Source organism: Crassostrea angulata, chromosome 3 (assembly GCF_025612915.1).
Source record: "Crassostrea angulata isolate pt1a10 chromosome 3, ASM2561291v2, whole genome shotgun sequence".
NCBI classification, from domain to species: domain Eukaryota; kingdom Metazoa; phylum Mollusca; class Bivalvia; order Ostreida; family Ostreidae; genus Magallana; species Magallana angulata.
Genome location: NC_069113.1, coordinates 30626992 through 30647703, shown reverse-complemented (window position 1 = coordinate 30647703; position 20712 = coordinate 30626992). Strand labels below are relative to the sequence as shown.

The following is a 20712-nucleotide window of genomic DNA, read 5'->3' as shown; positions in this document are numbered from 1 at the left end:
GTGGGAGTAAAGAAGATAATTTTTTAACATTATATGCATGAACACCTATGTATATTTTCAAGAATATTTCATGTAAATAAAAAGTACTGGTAAACTTAGTCACTAAAATGAAAAATGTGATTTGCAGTTTTTTGTAACATTAATATCTGGTAGATGTTTTTGGAAGCAAGGTAAGAGGCAAATTTATTTTTTAAAAACATACAAATCTGTGGAAATTGACTTTTAGAGGATTTAGTACTTTTAGAGGATTTAGTACAATATGTACCGGTAATACTGTCCATCTCATGCCTGTCTGTATTCTTGGTCTTGGGAATCAGAGTTATATGCTATGTACAACTACTCATATCCTCTAAATGGAATCAAGGAATACTACAATATATTGTGATCAATGAAGAAGTATTACTTTATTTTACAATACTGGTTTTTTTTTCACGGTATTTGAGAGAGAGAGAGAGAGAGAGAGAGAGAGAGAGAGAGAGAGAGAGAGAGAGAGAGAGAGAGAGAGAAACTAGATCTGTAGCGTTGCTCTCAGTCAGTAAGGGTATAACATTTTCTAGGTCACGGTGGGCTTCTTTTAAGCTTTAAACTATTTTTTTTTTACGATAATTTTATCTTTGTCTAAAGATATCACTTTTGAGTATCTAATATGTATCCGAGTATGTACGAACCAAATTATTTAATTTACCAACTGTTTACTGAATTTACTTCCGTTTACTTTTCTTAAATGCTTCCATGACTTGTGTCTGATCATAATGGCAGTAGAGGTACACCGGAAAGAGGTCGATATAGTCGGGTGTTTTACATATACATGTATAAATCTTTTCTTAATAACTTTATTTTCAAATAAACAATGTTGTAGTGCCAGGTGGTCATAAGTTAATTGGCTGCATATGAGTGATTCATTAAGATATCAAGACTGATGCTAAGCTCACAATTAACCGGGGCCTTAGATTCAGACTGAGCAAAGAAATTACATCCCAGTAGAATAAAAGCGGGAACTTCGTCTTGCAAGGTCACTTTCATGGAGTTGTCGGGAGCTGGCTACTAAAGGCACACATGCAGTGTATCGTCAGCAGGTCTTTAATTGATTTATTTAAACCTATAACAATTGTTTTTAGGGAATTCTTTGTGTAAAGTGAGCACTTTATATAACTTTCAGTGAAAATCTAACGATGGCCATTTTTCGGAGAGACCACGTGTTGGTTCCTTGGATGTTAATTCGTGCCCTCTTGGGGGAGTATTCCTGCCGGTGAGCTCTTTCTTACATGATTTCGTAATTATATTCTCGGATTTACTTGGAGTTGAGCGGGGAAGGTGGGACAGGTCAATCTTTAAACAGAAAGCGAGGTACCCGAGTAATTAATTTAGGCGGGAACTCGAAAACCGCGTGTCTTGAAGCCGGCCACGTGTTCGCTACTTCGATTGAGCTTTTAATATACTACCAACAGGGTAAGTTCATATTTAAGTTTCATCTTATTTAGTCGATAGAGGAGGCGTTTAAAATGCCAAAACCAATAAACTGATAAAACAGTGAAAATATTGGCCGGATATATATACGGCTTGTCAAATGTTAACAGCTAGAGTCTGGCTTCTCGCCAACTGTGTATATACAATCATGCCAGATTTGATAAAGCAGATGGATTTTTTTTTTTCATTTTAAAAGCAATGTATGAATAAATTGGTCGTTATATAAAATTTATGATATTTTGATGTAGCTGAATTATGACTGCATGAATTCATTGATAAAATTTTAAAAGCAAAGACTTTAAAATTTCATATATACCCATGCATCTATTTATTGATTTCAATATCATAATCAATTAATTTTGAATATGTAGATAAAATATCTTGGTAACATCACATTAAAAAATTTTTTTTTAAACTCAACTGTGACCTAAATGATATTCTTTTTAAATAAAGATAAAAATAATTGAATTGTTCTTATAATAAGCAAAATAAATGTCCAATTTCATGTAATATAGAGTATTGATAAAAAATAAATTTTTCCACTAACTGCATATGACCATTCAGCCTAACAATTTGTTTCTGAATGGCCCAACCCCTAATCTAATCTTACGGGAATTTCCGTAACTTTCAGTGATGTGGTTCTATTTATAAGGTTGGAATTTTCAAGTTTATATTTAGCCGATAAACGTATTTTTAGAATACGGAGTAGTAGAGTATGGAGTAGTTGTAGGGTCATTTTTTTTATGTTTCTCATTTTTTTTTTTTTTTTTTTGGCAATTTTAACATGAACATAAAACATGTCCATTTCTCAAAGTTTACGTACGTAAATTGCATCGTCAATACCGGTATATATCTGTAAATGTATGGCGGGCAATTAGGAACATTTATATAATCTTAATGTTGTTCAGTGGTAGAATGATTAAAGGTAGTCAATCCTAACCGAGGTAAAATTATCAGTTTTGATTGATATAAACAATATTAAGAAAAAATAATGTTCTCATCATATGTACGGTTAGTTATTATTTTTTAATTTTTGTGATTTTCAAAGAAAGAAAAGCATTTGCAACTTTTTACTAAGACATTTGAAAGAAAATAACTGTACTTATAAAATTAAAATTGTACTTTTCCCACAGACCTTAATGTCAACTTCAAGATGTTAAATTTTTAACTATTCAATTTCTAAAAAATATCGAAGGTAAATCTTAATTATTTAGTAAACCATTTAAAATCCCACTATGATTTTAGTAATCAAACATACAATTCATTAGATATGAAATATCAGGCTTGGGGTAAAATGCTGACGATGGACCCTCCATTTTGGAGGGTCCAGAGTGGATAGGGTGGAGCTTGGTGTGTCAATCTTAATTAAGAGTCCATTTGATCTGTCATTCCAATTATGTTATCAGAAACAGAACAACATTGTTTTATTTATATGACTTTTAAACACAGGCACATAAAACTCCCCTCCCCTATTTCAAATTTGCTCATTATATACAGTAAATATCATGAAAAAAATGGAGTTTATATCTGTGTAACTGTTGAAATTAATAATGACAGTCAATTGATAATGTTCTTTTAGATCTATTAATTTATTAACATTTGTTACTCAGGGAAAAAAATAAATCTCTCAACATTGAGGTGAGTTAACTCCTGTTCCCAGTTTCACTGGACTCAGAATAATTGTTACACAAACATAGATTAATATATGTATCCTGATAAAGTTCATTTGAAGTTGCCAAAATCATTAAATGTTAGGACCCCCCCCCCCCCCCCCTTTTTTTAAGCTTCTAATAAACAACCTATATGTTTTAGCTATTAGGTGCATGATGAAATTGGAATGACAGATCAAACTGACTCTGAATTAAGATTGACACACTAAGCTCCACCCCCTCCACTTTGGACCCTCCAAAGTGGAGGGTCCATCGTCAGCATTTTACCCCAAGCCGAAATATCATGATAGTTAGGGATGGAATACCTTATATACTAATGCCATTCCTTCTGATAGGATATACAATGAACAAATAACTCATTCCAGGATTTAGAAGGATAAGGGTGGACAATAAAGAAGAAAAGAGAACACTTTGTTGGTATTTAGTCTTTATCAAATTTAAAACGCCCTTTCCACTTCAAGTCAGAAAACTGAAAGAACAAAAATTATAAATATGTACAAGCTAGAAAGCATATTTCAATTCATATTTACATCAATTTTTACAGCATTTTACAGTATTTGAAAAATGTTGAAGGGTCATTTAGATTGTTAGGAGTTAAACAAACCTTAAACACTTTTATTGCAATATCCATGGTAATATAAGAAGACTTCTCCATCAACTAATTTTTTTTGGACAGAGTTATGAAACTGGTAAATCAACTCTCCATTTTGAGATAAATACAATGTATATAGGCCTAACTCTTATGTAAAGGGTATGATTATGGTCATCTTTTTGACAAATCCTTAATGTCGGAGGTAAGCTCTGTAAAGATATAAATAATATTTTCGGGTAATATTTAAAGAAAAATTATGTACATATACATGTAATAAATGTCAACAAATTTTAGAAAAGTGTACAGCTAGTGTACACACAAGACACAATACATTGTACTGTATCCCTGAAAGAAAAACAAGAGGCCCATGGGCCACATCGCTCACCTGAGGAACAACAGGTATGATAAAGTCAGCTTAATGGAGTCATAATACATGTAGATCCTGTATAAATAAAATCCATTTTTCCCCCTTGGAACTCGGATAGCCCTGATTGCTGCCAATATTTACAAGAGCAGACTTTAATCATCGCTCCTGCACATATATAGGGACTCAACGTTATGCAGGCAGGGATGACCGCATACCTACGCAACTCAACAGGTACCAACGTTAACGCAAGCAGAGATAACGCAAGCAGGGATGACCGCACACTTGCGCCAACAGCTCAACCTAACGCAGGCGATGCAATCACCACCAATACAAGCAGGTATGACCGCACACTTGTATTAATGCGATACAGGGCAGAAATGACCACACATTCTGTATCGTTGGTTAGAAAAACACAAAGATTAGATAGACCAGGGATGTTAACACCCTCAATCTCTCCGTACCTGTTCAAGTTTAACCCCAAACAGTCGCTCCATACAAAGCAATAGACACTGTCCCTATATATGTGCCGGCCTAAAATAATTCATAGTATCTAAAAATAAACAAACTAATCCAGCCTAACCCAAAACTACTTATGCAAAACAACTTATATACATTGAATATTTATTATTGTATAAAAATAATCATCACAATAATTGGTTAACAGTGGATGCATTAATTAAAATAATCAAGAATCAATAAATCAAGGGCAATAACCCAAAACAGTAATACAAAAAGATTCTAATGAAAAAATAGCTGCCTGCTTCAATTTTATAGTCATATCACATGTTGAGTATTGCAGTTCTCAAAAAGATCCTATACAATTGTTTATATATGGGATATTTTGCTACATCAAACTCTGAACCTTCTTGTGAGGCCGAAGAATTGTCCTGGAGCCAAAGTCTTAACAATTATAAAGAATCATCTTGCTGATTAGTTTCTGAGAAGAAGATTTTTAAAGATTTACTCTTTATTCCTATGTAAAACTTTAACACCCCCCCCCCATGTGGCCTCACCCTACCCCCAGGGGTCATGATTTTCACAACTTTGAATCTACACTACCTGAAGATACTTCCACACAAGTTTCAGCTTTCCTGGCTGATTAGTTTCTGAGAAGAAGATTTTTAAAGATTTACTCTATATATTCCTATGTAAAACTTCTACACTCCATTGTGGCCCCAACCTAACCCCAGGGGTCATGATTTTCACAACTTTGAATCTACACTACCTCAGGATGCTTCCACACAAGTTTCAGCTTTCCTGGCTGATTAGTTTCTGAGAAGAAGATTTTTAAAGATTTACTCTATATATATTCCTATGTAAAATTTCGACCCCCCACTGTGGCCCCACCCTACCCCTGGGGGTCATGATTTTCACAACTTTGAATCTACACTACCTGAGGATGCTTCCACACAAGTTTCAGCTTTCCTGGCTGATTAGTTTCTGAGAAGAAGATTTTTAAAGATTTACTCTATATATTCCTATGTAAAACTTCGACCCCCCCATTGTGGCCCCACCCTACCCCCGGGGGTCATGATTTTCACAACTTTGAATCTACACTACCTGAGGATGCTTCCACACAAGTTTCAGCTTTCCTGGCTGTTTAGTTTCTGAGAAGAAGATTTTTAAAGATTTACTCTATATATTCCTATGTAAAACTTCGACCCCCCCTTTGTGGCCCCACCCTACCCCCAGGGGTCATGATTTTCACAACTTTGAATCTACACTACCTCAGGATGCTTCCACATAAGTTTCAGCTTTCCTGGCTGTTTAGTTTCTGAGAAGAAGATTTTTAAAGATTTACTCTATATATTCCTATGTAAAACTTCGACCCCCCATTGTGGCCCCACCCTACCCCCGGGGGTCATGAATTTCACAACTTTGAATCTACACTACCTGAGGATGCTTCCACACAAATTTCAGCTTTCCTGGCTTTCTGGTTCTTGAGAAGAAGATTTTTTAAAATTTCTCGAAATTTTTCATTAATTTCTAATTATCTCCCCTTGAAAACCGGTGTGACCCTTAATGTTTACAACTTTGAATCCCCTTTGCCTAAGAATGATTTGTGCCAATTTTGGTTGAAATTGGCCTAGTAGTTCTTGAGAAGATGTTGAAAATGTGAAAAGTTTACGGACAGACGGACGGACGGACAGACGGACGGACAGACAGACGGACAGACGGACGACAGACAAAATGTGATCAGAATAGCTCACTTGAGCTTTCAGCTCAGGTGAGCTAAAAACCACTGATGCTTTTTTAGAGCTCTCTAATACTCTAGGGAACTGGTATGTTAGTTGAGTCTACTTTGACCTTAATGAATATTGTGTCATCATTCAGATATGTCTTGGTTTCTAGCACACTGTGAGAAATAAACAGGGGGCATCCAGTTGCCACATTCATCTCCGTTGTGGGCCGTTTAAAACTGCTGCTTGTGGTGTCCGGCTGAAACGTGTCACAAACATGTCTCCTGAAAGTTTCCTGGTCCAAGAGCATCAGCGACACCTTCTGTTGGAAGGGCCAGGGAAGGAGAGCATCGTACTCACCCCTCATCACCACAAAGAACAGAGACAAGTGAGTCCCTTTACCCATACCGTCACCGTTCAAGTAAACTCTGGCGCACATTTTGTAGCCCGTGCGACTGGTGTAAAATGGCTGGCTGTACAGCGAGAGTGTTCTTCCACTCTTGGCTTCTTGTTTTCTCCTGTAATAGTCCCTGATCTTCCACATTAAAATGCCATCGTAACTGGCAGTCTCCAGCACTTGGAATCTCAGGTCTAGTTCTGCAAGTCTGATGTCTTGTATAGCCATCTGCTTCTCGTTTGTCTTCAGCTGATTCTTCACATCTAAAATACATTTCATGTGATATTTACAACAGGTGGCACAATAGACTCTCAAATGTATAATGCATGTATGCGGTACATATCATCACAAATACCAGGTAAGTTTCTACATACCGGTACTTTAGGTGTTGGTATGTTTCTAGGTATGTTTCTACATAGTTTTGGTGTAGGTATGTTTTTTATACTCAAGATGTAGGTTATTTTCTATATGTACATACTTTGGATGTTCCTATGTTTCTATATGCTTTTGATGAAGGTACATGTATATGTTTCTACATGCTTACAATGAAGGTATATGTTTCTACATGCTTTAGATGTTATTTAGGTATGTTTCTACATGCTTTAGATGTAGGCATGTTTCTACATACTTTAGATGTAGGTATATTTTAACATACATGTACTTTAGATATAGGTATGTTTCCTACATACTGGTACTTTAGGTGTAGTATGTTTTTACATATTTTAGGTCTTACCTTGAGGTACTAATGCCTGAGAACGTCCACCTTGTGGTCCTGCTCTCTCCAACTGAGTTATTTGCTCCTGGCTAACTTTAATGTCATCCTTTAGTGAACTTATTGCTTGTTCCTGTTTTTCCAAAACTTCCCGCTTAGGCTGGTGTTCAACCATTCGTTCCAAGTTTATCAATCTTTCGGTCAATGTTACTAATTTCTTTTTCATGTCTTTTGTGACAGATTTTACTAAAGGCGTAATTTCTTCTTTCAACCTTTGATTGTCTTGATGCAGTTGTTGTATAGTTAATTTCAATTCTTCTATTTCTATTTTGCTTTCCTAAAATATTATTTTACGTGTTGTCAATACATGTTTCCATACTCAGAGACCAACAATGTTATTGTTTGAAGATAATGGTTGATGCACCAAACAAAATCTTGACCATGTTGACACAGGTTTATACTCTTTTCATTAAGTTGTCCATTATAACTTGGCTGGCAAAGCAATAATCTTATAAAATGCCTGGATATCATCCAGTGGATAACATGATTAAATTTCACTTTATTTCAATTCATTTATAACACATATAAGAACAGAAAACGTTACAGGATGATACTTTGAGAACCCTACTTTGAAAATACCCAATTACCTCAATTTTTGTATGTAATGCTTTGTTTTCGTCGCTTGTTTGACCAGAGAAGGACAGTGCCAGCATCAAATGCTGATCTGTCGCCTTCACCTGATGCTTCTCCACCTCTGTAATCACTCCCTAAAACAGATGCATCAGTGTAATTTGCAGGTTTCTTCTACAAACCCATGTTTAAATCAAGCTTCACTTACAATCACTGTTAAATACATCAGTACTTACGAAGAATTCACAACCTATACTTCTGTATCCACAAGGAATTGATCTTTTGGGACAGGAATGAAGATGACTTTCCATCTATGAAACATTTTTTCAAATAAAATTGCATTAAGGTCAAAGGAGAAGTGAAAACTGAGAATGGTGCATATTTCATCTGCATGTTTATCTATAGTTTTATCACACTTTTACCTCATTTCTGGGTAGCGTTATGTTTTCACAGCCATTAGGACATTTCAGCGGATACTCTGTACAATCATGATCAAGATGACTCTGTGTAAAGAAGTCAACATATATACATGTACGGTACATCAATAATTAGGATTTCCTTTATCACTACTTACACATACTTCAAATTGTTCAAACAGTTAACTATACATATATATATATATTTTACCTGCATCTGACAGTGAGGAATGTTTTGGGAGCAATGATCACATACAACCACACGGAAGCTGCACTCCATTTCTTTATGATTCGGCAGATTATTCAGAGGGGTCTTTTCTTGACATTCATTACACTCCACTGGTCTATATTCACATTCTTCAATATGTTTCTACATGATGGTAAAATAAGATATCAACATTTTCAGCATTTGAAGTTCCCTTGATAATTTTTTATTACATGCATATGATACACAGTGTAAAAGTGACAATATAAATTTCCTATCTTTTTGTCTGCTTTGAAGTGTCTACAAACCTTGAGATTTTTCCACAAGGGAGTCTCCTTACAGCCATCTTTGCTGTACTCACAAAAAACTGGAAGTGACATCACTTCACGCCTTGTACACATATCCTTATGTATCTGAAATTAAATTGTAGACAATGTTGCACAAATATATCTATTTATTTAAATGTGTTTCAATTTTTGATAAGTTTACATATAATAATAATTTATTCACCTGATTTTTTGGAAATGGCTGTTCGCAATACTCATCATCTTTAACAGGACAGGTTGCATTATCACTTTCTCCAAAAAGCGTATCAATACAGGGTTCACATATCTGATGTCCACACGGCAGCTGCATGGCGTTCCGTAACACAAGCTCACACACAGGACAAACATATTTATCCGTCAGTTTATGAACAAATTGCGGCAGCTCCGCAGTAAAAATACTGGCACCAGGAGATACTAATGATAGCTCCATTATTCACTCACAAAATCAGCTCACTCTAAAATTTCCAATATTTTCCCTTCTATCACACAATGGTAAAAGAAACCGATATTTTTGAATCGTTTCCAAACTGCAATGCTGTCTGTGATACACAGAATTTACAAGCCAACTACAATGTCTGATCGATAAAACCTTTAATGATCTTATAGCTGGATTTCTTAGTTTCTTTCCTTTGCTAAAGGATTTGAATTTGACACAATAATGTAAAAGTTCACTGACCGATGTGTAATGTTTTAAATATTTGAATTTGCACTTCTTTTTCTTAAAACAGTTTGGTTTATGTAGCACAGGATTTACGGTAAAGATCATACACTCATTACAAATAACACTATAATACAATTGAGAATCAATTTGATGTGACAATGCTTTTGAACACTTGGTTGTCAATTTAGAAATTCTCCATAAATTTCTCCAAACCAGAACGTGGCACTTGTCAAATTTATTCAGAATTTGTTTGCTTCCAAACTCCATACACCTCTACCTGAAATGATACAGAAAAAAAAATTTTAACTTTTAATTTGTGGATTAAACTTATCTGCTTGGACAACACAACATGCTAATTGCAAAACATATGGTTTCAAAAATTTACACTACCTACATTATACCATATATACCTTATACCTATAATGATAATATCAGTATACTATTTAAGTAGTTTGTTAATCCCTTTAGTCACAATACAAATTTTGCAATGCTGTTTAGATTTTCAGTATTCATTTTGTTCTTCGTCACTCTTGTAAACAATGTCAAACATAAGCAATCAGAACGGGAATGTATGAAATAAAAGAAATGATTGCTGTTAAAAAAAAATTGATGTAAAGAAAGAAAAACAAAACATGATGTAACGAATAAATCCTCTCATCAAATCTATTTTCAGATTCTTCCTTACAGTACATTTTATGTCAGTCTACAGACAGACGAGCGACATATAACAGGGTGATCCAGACTGCAAATCAACACAAGGATTATTAGAAATTTAAAAATGTTCAATTTTGAAGTACCTGGTATATATTCAGATCACAAAATGAAGAAAAATTAACTCCTGTGTGATAGGTAAATAGTCTTGAAGGACTTAAAAAATGGAGCTAATTAACAGATTTCTCAAAGTAAAGAATAATTCTCGAAAAAAAGCTCAGCCCATGTGCAGGCCATCCTTAAAAAAATTTGTTTATCTGAAATTTCTGCCTTGTGGTTTTCAATCCAAGGTGGGAGAGAAGGATTTTTATTTTCAATTCTATTTTTCTTCTTCAATTTTTCTTTTTTTTTCAAGAACATTTATTTTCAAACAATAACAAGTACCGTACACTAATAAATACATATTTATTCACACAACTGTATATTAGGATTTTTATAATAAGTAGATACAGACATTTTCATAGAGAGTATGAAATATCATTCTTATCAGTAAAAAAAATTATTTAAAAAAAAAGAAAAAAAGAAAAATATCATTGACAAAAGATAATGAAAATGGTTTAAGAATTGTTCAAATATACATGTACATGTATATCTCACGTTCCGTACAAAAAAATATTGCATATGCTAACATTTATGGCCAACATTTTCTAACTAAAAGTCTCTATAAATGCCCCATGTTAGCAAACAGCGACCACACCTGTTATGTGGACTTGTTGCCACCTTATTTATATGACAAAACTGATATAGAGAAAATACACACACACACACACACACATATATATACTTAATAAAAAATGAAAGAGAAAATGCACAGCTCTAAAGCCTCCACCTCACAAAGGCTTTCCAGCGTCAAACTTTTTTTTTTCAAAATTAGAAGTTTGATTAATTAACAAACCTCAATAAAAAGAGAATATATTTCTTTTCTTTGTTCCTGTCATTCTTTCTTCATTATGTTCATTATTGACCAATAGTGAAAACATGGCATGGAAAGAGATGCTGGCAGAGATAGCAATGAAATTGGACAAATTTGACATGTCAAATTGAAATGATGCATGTCATACTTTGCATGATCTGAATGAATGCATTGTTGAGTCACTGAACATTTTAGCTATCATTTTAAAGAAGTTACATATTTCAGAGTCTTGTCAGTCTGATGGACAACTTCAGTGCAGGGATAATATTTCTGATCCATGTAGTTTTGCTGTAACTGAAATGTCCCATCAGCATAGTGGTTTTAATTTTGACATGTCGGACATGTCTAATTGCATTAAATTGCTATCTCTGCCAGCCTATTTTTCCATATTTATATTATTATTTGTAGTATTTATTACATATTTATAATAAATACTACAAATAAAACAGTTCATTGATCTGTGATGTTGAATTTTATGAGGAGGTTGAACCCGATTTTTAAAAAAAAACTATTATAAAGAACGAACTAACTGTAAATATTGTACGACAATAAAAACAGTACAAAAAAGTTCCTTATATTTGCTACTAAAATTTTTTCAGTGGGTATTTCAACTAAATAAAAAAGAATAAAGAGAAAAAATTAACAGTCAAAAAATTTATGCAGATCGTCAAACCATTAAATTTAAAAATGGGAAATTACACACCTACAAACTGGGACTGGGGCACGGATAGCGTATGTAATTAGAATTCAACAATAAACAATTTCCTTTTAAAATATGAAGCAGGAAAAAAATAACTTAGTTTACCTTATTAAAGGTACAAAAAAAATGATAAATACTAAAAAAATATATTTTTTTAAATATTATATAATAATCTCTCTCTCTCCTCTCTCTCTCTTAGACGTTTGTTGATAACTAAATAACACTAAGTTGACAATGTGTAATTCTTGCTGCCCTCGCCACAATGGTAGCACCGTAAAACATATTAATATAGTATTTTATTCTTTAAACTGCTAAACTAAATTGTAAATCAAATATATCAGATATCACATCTGAAAAAATCATATCGTATAATATCAGAAAATCTTTACCAATACACAGCCTATAGTAAGATAACTTGCCCTATCTTATCAAATATGGATGATGCAACAACATCTGTGCATTGGAAATTACAGTTAATTACTTTTATTCCTGATATTACAGTTAGTTGACAACAACATTTTATTGCAGAGTTAATAAATTAACTAAATGTATTTGTTAATTTGATAACTCAGCAATAAAATGTTTAAATTATTATAAAACCGTTTTTCCACAGTCATCTTCAAAATTAACAGATCCTCTACATAACAGTAGGGTTAGACTAATACCCCAAATACACAGAAGTACATAGACTAATTTCATAAATATTGTAATTGAGTTAACACAATAAAGATGCATTTATCTATACACATGTAAAAGTGTAAATACATTCATAGATTAAATTTTACAAATAAGATAACTTTTTTAAAGTTCCAAAAAAATGTTTGATATTTTTTGTTGCCTGTTGTTGATTCTTCCTTTTGGAAAATTTTAATAAATCTTTAGCAACAAACTTGTAGCATACACCGTGAATACTCTTTTTTCTCTCATTATTCGGTCTTCCCATAAAGTAGAGTTATTGTTACTGAAAGAGTTATCTTCCCCTCATAGCAGGTATGCAGTATTTCCAGTTATTAGAAGATGAGTAAGCAGTGCAGGAGTTTACATATACAACGACGGACGTTTACTTAATAATGACTTTTCTTGCAGCAAAAACATTTGATAATATTTAAATTACCAAACAGAAAACATCAAAAGTTATCTAAAAAAAATTAAAATGAATGCAAAGAATGCGTTTCATTCCACTGTATAACCTGATGTACTAAGTTTTGCTTAATCGGCAAACAATGCGAGGAAAAACATTTGGATTTTTATTTTTGGACAATTACTCCTTTTGTAAGCTAACGGATGAATGGTGGTATAGTGGTTTCTCTGATAAAATGAACCCACCTTCTGCGCAGAAATGAAATATGTTATAAATATTATAGAGGGCTGGAGTTGAAAATCAACTTTTTTTCTGTAGATGACGAACTGTCCCTATTTTTTTTTTCTTCTGAGGACAACGCAAAAACATTACAGGCCTAAGGGAAAGTATGCATATGTATAATTCTGATTAAATTCAAAGATACATACACTGTATATACTGTAATTGTTTTTCGTCTTGATTTTCGGTCGGTCTGTACCTGTCATGCAGGATGTTTAATTAATGAAAATCATTTGAATTTCTCAGCAAAACAGATTCTTTGTATAAAAAAGATACCGGTATTATAGGGTTAAGAAGAATGACAGCATTGAAAATAGAGCTCAGTGCTTTGAAATATAGATTTCATCGAAATTAGAATTTGTCTTTGGTTTAAAATAAAAGATCCTTTTTCTTGTAAGTCTTTCAGGGGACAGCTTAAACGCTTTTTTTGTAGTTTGTTGAACTTTTAGTACCTTTATTACTTTTATCATTTATCTCAGTGCCCTTTATATAATTGTATTGTACTTTATTCACGTACCATAGATAGCAAACACCATTTTAGGGAATAAACTTTTTAAATTTTTAAATTAAAAATGTAATGAACTATACATATAAATATTAATGCGAATGTTGTCGATCAAAATCAGAACACAAAAGCTAGGTTGTCTCTTAAATTCCCATGATGATGAAATTGAAATTACTCATTCATTAATCTAATTAAATGAAATCCATCAAGAGGAAGTATAGTAAAGTCCGCCAATGATCAATGCAGATACGTACGTAGGTATAATGCCAATCTTTGTACTTCGACATACTGATAGATTGAAATATTCTGTTTTGAGAGGTGGACAGACAAAACCATCCATGTCTTTAGGTTTGTTTTGCATGTCCACTTCTCTGTATAATACAGTGTACATGTATCAGCAGCGCTCAGCGCTCTCCTGAAACCACGCACTTCACCGCCAGCAACTGCATTATTTATCGGTAAGATGGCAGGCGCGTGGCATCAATGGGGGGGAGGGGGGGGAGGGGGGGGGGGGGAAGAGACACTTTCCTCCCAACCACTTGCAGCTGATATTTTACATATATAAAAATGTGAATAAACATGAAGTTGCCCCCCCCCCCCCCAACCTTTTTCGGAGCAAGTAAATAAATTGTGAATCTGTGAAAAGAAGGAAATGGTGTTATGCATACAGTAAAATAATACACTACAACCCTCCTCCACCCACACACACACACGGATTAGGATTTTCACGATTTGAGAAGTTGTACTTTTCTTTTTCTTTTTTAAATTTTTTGGTTTGTCGAGTTTTTTTGATGAGTCCCCCCCCCCCCCCCCCCCATCAACTTTCAAAAACCATGGTATGTGCCTGGATATGGTACAATTAAATGCGCTCGTCAAATCTCCCTTCTGTTTTTTTATTAGTATAACAGCATCCTTTAATTGCACAATCGTCTTTCTACATTGACAATTTACATCAATAACCAATTAAACAAGACAAAAAAGTTTGTTTCAACCAATTGTTTTTACTGGTTACATAGGGCTATACCTGCCCTAATGGAGAGATAACTCGTGTTATGAACGATAACTCCAGGTTATGAAAATCCCGAAAAAAATAAAAATAATTTTTTTCCTCTAACTACCTACCCTAATTTTTTTTGTCGTGTGACAGAAAACCGGGATTTTTGGGGGGCCTGGTATACATAATATACATATTTGATACACTGTTTTGATGTTATGCCGATATAAAGTTGGGTTTGAAATTTGCACTTTTAAAGGTCAGGATCAAAGTTCTTAATCTAAAAATGGCTTACAGTATCACAAGTATGGTAGCTAATCACAGTTTTGTATAAATCCAGGGGGTTTCTCAGGGATTTTCCTGCTATTTTTTTAAAATTAACAATTGTATAATATACTGAAGTAGAGTGTTATCTTCCGAGTACACGAAAAAAAGGATGTATTTTTCCTTTTATCGATTTCAAGTGATTAAATATTTCTTTCACAGGTTTGTGTATTTTTATTAAAATTCATCAAAAAATGATGGATGCAATAACCTGGGACAGACTATAACAGTTTAACCCTCTGACTGCGGCAGGGACATATATGTCCTTTTACCGCTGGCTGCGAGAGGGACATATATGTCCTTCACGACGTCATAAACGTTGTCACTTCCCCCTTTCATTTTCCACGAATTTCATATCATTTTTACTCGATTTTTACTATATAGATTGATTTTAATTTTTAGAAACATCAACATTTTGTTACATTTAATAAAAATTATTGATTTTTTTTAGCAAAATTTTTTAAAATACGCAAAAGATACAGTAACTCGCGACGACTTGATGTCGTAAGTAATGAGTGTTATAACAATATGAGCAACGATTTTCATGTTGAATTTTTTTTATTGCGAGAATGTTATTTTCTACTAAAATGACAAAAAATATCATGGTTTTTAAAATATCTTTTAGCCATATTTGTGTGTGGAAAGGCCGTTAAGAAGCCTTAATTGGAACATAATTGAATTATTGTCGTCCTGTACAAAAATTGATTTGCTAAATATTCCTTAGAGGAGAAATATTTCCTCTGACAAAAATTAATAATTTTTTCAAACCTTATTTATCATAAAAGTTTAAGTTATATGCAGACTTATCATACTATAGCAGCTTTTTACAGCAAAATAAAATTCTAAAAAAGTACAGCTCATATTGCTTTAACTTTATTGCGGTTATCATCTCAGAGAATCCATCAGCCTTCGATGTGGGTTACATCAGACAAATGTGAAATAAAAATAAAAGACTGGTTTGAGCATATATATATTTTTGCGACTTCGAGCTTCTTGCGATTCTCGTGAAACTGAGTCGCACGAAAATAAGAAAGTTTAAAGTATATCATACGTATACATTTCGTTCTCCTTTCTATTATCCCGGTTATGAGTATGAAAACATCATACAAACCAAGAAAAAAATGAATTATTCAGTCGCCATTACCAACGAATAAATTATTTAGTCGACATTACCTCTCCAACCCCCCAACCCTGTTCTTCATCGGAATAAAAACAAACGGTAATTAATACATGTAGTTTCTCGTAAATTGTAAGAGTACTATATAATTTTATCATTACACTAATTACCGATATCAAAATGCACACCATGATTCACAATTTTAGTTTTGATCTGAATGATATGAAAGTGTTATTCCTCTGCTATGAAACAAAATGCGGAGTATGGTTTTCCATGTTGACTAGCGGTATTTGCAAGTCATCAGATCGTTTTCAGAAATATGGATTCTTTAATGCCGTACTCGAAGTTTCCCTATCTAAGATTTTACAAAAGTACATGTATGTATATGAAAGGCCCTGGTAGAAGTCTGATATACATTTTGCGAGAATCACTTGTAAGCTCTGAATGAACTACCAAACTATCACGATGAATTTGCAGTTTACAAGAGCCTGAAGTTTTGAAGGGAATAATTGGAGAAATCCATAATCGATTCTTTCTGACATAAATTATGTCTTGTAGAAACTTTCAAACACACTAACCATATATACAAACACATGTATTATTGGATGTCGTCTTGGCCGTCATGCAATGATTTTGTGATGGTTTATTTGTACGTAGATACTCCTACCTGTACACATATTCGAACAATCATGTACATTCATCCACTTTTGATATAAAGCAGTTAGAACAACTTTCAATATTTTTGAGAAAAAAAATGTTTTAAGGGGGGGGGGGGGGTCATTAAATCTACGTATTCTTTTTCAGACATTACTTTAGTAAGAAATGAAAACGACTATCCTCATTTTGACCGTATAGATATATAGCACGCTAAGCACTGGATTTGGAGATCCCTTGAATACAAAATACTTACAAAATCTCATTGGAAATGTACTCATTTAATTTGTAGCAGTGGTGGGTTTTTTTAAACAAATGTCAACAAAGTAAAAACAAAATCAAGGTAACTACGTATATAATTTATTTCTTTAAATGTTTACTTTCACAATTTATCACATACGTTGATGTTTGAAATGTGAATAAATTTTTGCAAGCAACTTCTCCAATCATATAATTACCATATAATGGACATCATTATATGTGCTAGTGCTATACCTATTATACTAGTCTAGTGCTTAACCATAAGATTTTTTGTTTTTAAGACAATCTAAAGTATTCCGATGTGTTTAACCATTTAGTTGTCGTAGTTTACGTACAAAATAAATTTTGAACCTAATAGAAGAGCAAGTTTTGATTATGACATCAAACGGTCGTGGTGCATGAAACAGCAATAGCAAGCACACATAAGACGAATTGACAAATCGCTATTAGTAGATACTTTATATACTACATAAGATATTAACATGTTTCAAAACATTTGATTGTAAAGGGTTTTTTTGGCGAGATATCAGACACTATATCTTTTAACACGATTAAATAATCCTGTATTTTTTTACTGTATACCACTACATGCATAAGTTCAGTAAAATTAAGAAATTATCAGGAATAAAGATTTATACTTGGATAAACCTACATGTGTATACTGTGTAACAGTTGCATAAATGTAATCAAAAGGGAAGAATGTACATAAAAAAAATTAAAGTGCACAATGCCAAAGAAATTATTTGGACGGTAAACAATTGGTATATTCTTATAATTTAAGGGGCTGCGAATTCTCTCTCTCTCTCTCTCTCTCTCTCTCAGAATTTTCTCTGAATGGGGAATCGTAGTTGTAGACCTTTTTTGTTTTTGTGTTCTTAATCTCTCTCTGATGAGATGCAGCCATGCGAAATTTAAATGCGAAGAAGGAAAAAATCCTATCATACCTTCTTTTCACAGATGTCTCCAAGTTCCATCATCCATCATTCATGACTGATATATTTGCATGTGCATGTGCAATAAGGAGGTTTTGGGAATTCTCTTTTTGCTCGATGGAGTTCTGGAGAATTCTGGAGATGGAGTGATATGTAGTGTTTGTGCACTTTGTTCTATATACATGTACCCCTCTCCCCCCGAAAAAACTCAAACAAAGGCAAATTGGTTGATACAACAAGAAATGATATCGGATTTAGTATATTTTCTAAGAATCTTTTGTTTACATGCTTAGGAATGTATAATGATTGTTCTTCAACAAATGTATAAAGATATGAAGAGATGCATCTTCAAAAACATACAGTTATTATGCATGTATAAACATATTATGTTCTTGCATATAAAAGACAGTTGCCTTATAATCTACTCATAGTTTTCGGTAAAGGTTATCGGGTTCACTGCGCAGACTTATTACACGTGCGAAACGATCTGTGTTGTACTATATATAAAATATATATATAAAGTCCCACATTGACGGTATGCTATGGTAATAGAAAACAGTTACACAACTGTCAACGCTTTTCAATACAATTATTGACGGACATTTTTTAAAACCAAAATATCCATCAAAAACAATTTGACATGTATCTAGTTCTTTTCATGTAAATACAAGAATCAAAATAAAAAACACCATATTCAGAAGATTTCCACAGCTAATATGAAACATACGAAACCATGAATTATTGGGCTTAAATTTTGATAAAACGTAAAGTGAATAGTTCTTAGGGATGTTTGATTATTTTTCTATATACCGGTATATTTGTTTAAAATGTCGCAGCATACATGTAATTCCCATGCAAAAGACTAAAACTGAGCTATCAATATGTTTTCATAGTCAATATTAATCTTGTGAACAACAAGATGGGTTATCCTGCTTGTCCGACAAATTGCCAGATGATAATGGCCTGAGTAGATTCAACAACAATATCAAAAAAGTCCGCTTTATATGTAATGATCACAGTGACTATTGATGGATAATACATTCGTTTGAGTGCCCATTCGTAAAAATAATATAGATAATAAAAACACCCTTTTTTATAAAGGATAACTGCACTTAAGGACATTCAAAAATTGCGAATAAATACATTTTTGAATTGTGCATATTTCTTTATATGGTAGGAATTGTCAATGTCTCAGCTGCAACTTTATGTAATTACCCTGATAAAAAGTTCATATTTGTAAAGTACGAAATCGTTTTCATAGGTAGGTGTCATTAGACTTGAATTTCCATAGGATAATGAGGACAACCACTTTTTTCAGACTTAATAAATTGTCAGCGCATGTTTTTCTTTTGTTCTACTTTTAATGATATTTGTATATCTATATATATTTATAAGATTTTGTTAACAATTATAGACAAACAAGCGCTCATGGTTAAACAGAGGAAAAACTACGCGCATTGATGAAGTTTTCCGGTCAATTTTTTCTTTGATACGTCGATCAATATAAAAATGATTATCTTCATTTCTTAAATGACAATAAATTTCTACTGGAATTTTACCAAAGTAAAATTGAGCAAAGAATTAACGCAACAAGAATGATCGAAAAAGCACCCAAACTACGGCGATCAGTGCAGGCATCTTTTTCTGATCTTCTTTTAATTGTAACCTATTACTACTTTTATTAAATTTAAGAATACTGTTGATAATATTATTAAGCCTCACATGCATTTATGATCTTTTATAATTATGTATCAAACAAATGTTGCTTCTGCTTCTGGGCAACGGCAATAAATCCAAGGATACAGTCATGAAATCTTGGGAAAATTAGTGGAAAAGACAAGTAAAAAATTACGGCATTGTATTCCGCACTTCGAAATAGAACGCGCACTTGTTACATTCCTTGAACTTTGAGAAAATCCCGCGTAAAAACGTCAAAAAACTTATGACGTCGTTTTTAATGTCGCAGTGACGTAAAGTTTTCTGTTCAATAACGTCGCAGCCAGAGGGTTAAGTTCAAATTGAGAAACTTTTAATAGCAAATGCTGAGAGATGCCCTCCTAAGGGACAAAGCGTAAAACATCGAATTTATGACTCAACGAAGCTTCCGTATTTAAGCAGGGACGTATATACTAGTATATACGTCCCTGATTTAAGGGACGTGGGCATTTTTTGGTAGTATTACTGTAACGTTAGGCCCATCGGACGTTATATTCTTAACAGTGTACAACAAACTGAATCAACTTTAATTAACAAAATACAAAATCTTACCACTTGGTAAAGTCTTGCATATTATGCTTGTACATTTTGATTTAAAATTCATCATCCATACTGCCACTAGTTCCACCTAAAAATTAAAAACAAAATATTCGATTTAAAACATTGATTTCTAGGCAGAATAATCCATCATTTGGGAAGAATAACCATCCTTTAAACCAAATGTCACAAAATATAGAAGATTTTGATGCTTAAATATATACCCAAGGCCAACGCCAAGCCCACTGACAAAGTATGTTACCTTGAGAGCGAATCAAGAAAGATAACTCCGTTTTGTATTTCGAGCGCGATCTGAATAGGCACATATTTGAATTTAAAAAAAATCTATATGCCATGTTTGGAAC

At 33.3% G+C, this 20712-nt stretch overlaps 1 protein-coding gene and 1 long non-coding RNA gene across 2 annotated transcripts; both read right to left on the bottom strand.

The window, feature by feature from the left end:
• Nucleotides 1-3547: 3547 nt before the first annotated feature.
• On the bottom strand, nt 3548-4083 carry LOC128176610 (uncharacterized). Its single transcript, XR_008242797.1, has 2 exons — nt 3742-4083; nt 3548-3606 (listed from the first exon to the last, which is right to left on the bottom strand). It is a non-coding gene; the product is annotated as an uncharacterized LOC128176610 (long non-coding RNA).
• Nucleotides 4084-6336: 2253 nt separating this feature from the next.
• On the bottom strand, nt 6337-20431 carry LOC128176609 (TNF receptor-associated factor 3-like). Its single transcript, XM_052843053.1, has 9 exons — nt 20363-20431; nt 9147-9900; nt 8945-9049; nt 8643-8801; nt 8438-8518; nt 8252-8326; nt 8033-8152; nt 7407-7722; nt 6337-6936 (listed from the first exon to the last, which is right to left on the bottom strand). The coding sequence occupies exons 2-9, from the start codon at nt 9390-9392 to the stop codon at nt 6368-6370; spliced, it is 1671 nt and encodes a 556-aa protein (XP_052699013.1). The 5' UTR covers nt 9393-9900; nt 20363-20431; the 3' UTR covers nt 6337-6367.
• Nucleotides 20432-20712: the final 281 nt, after the last annotated feature.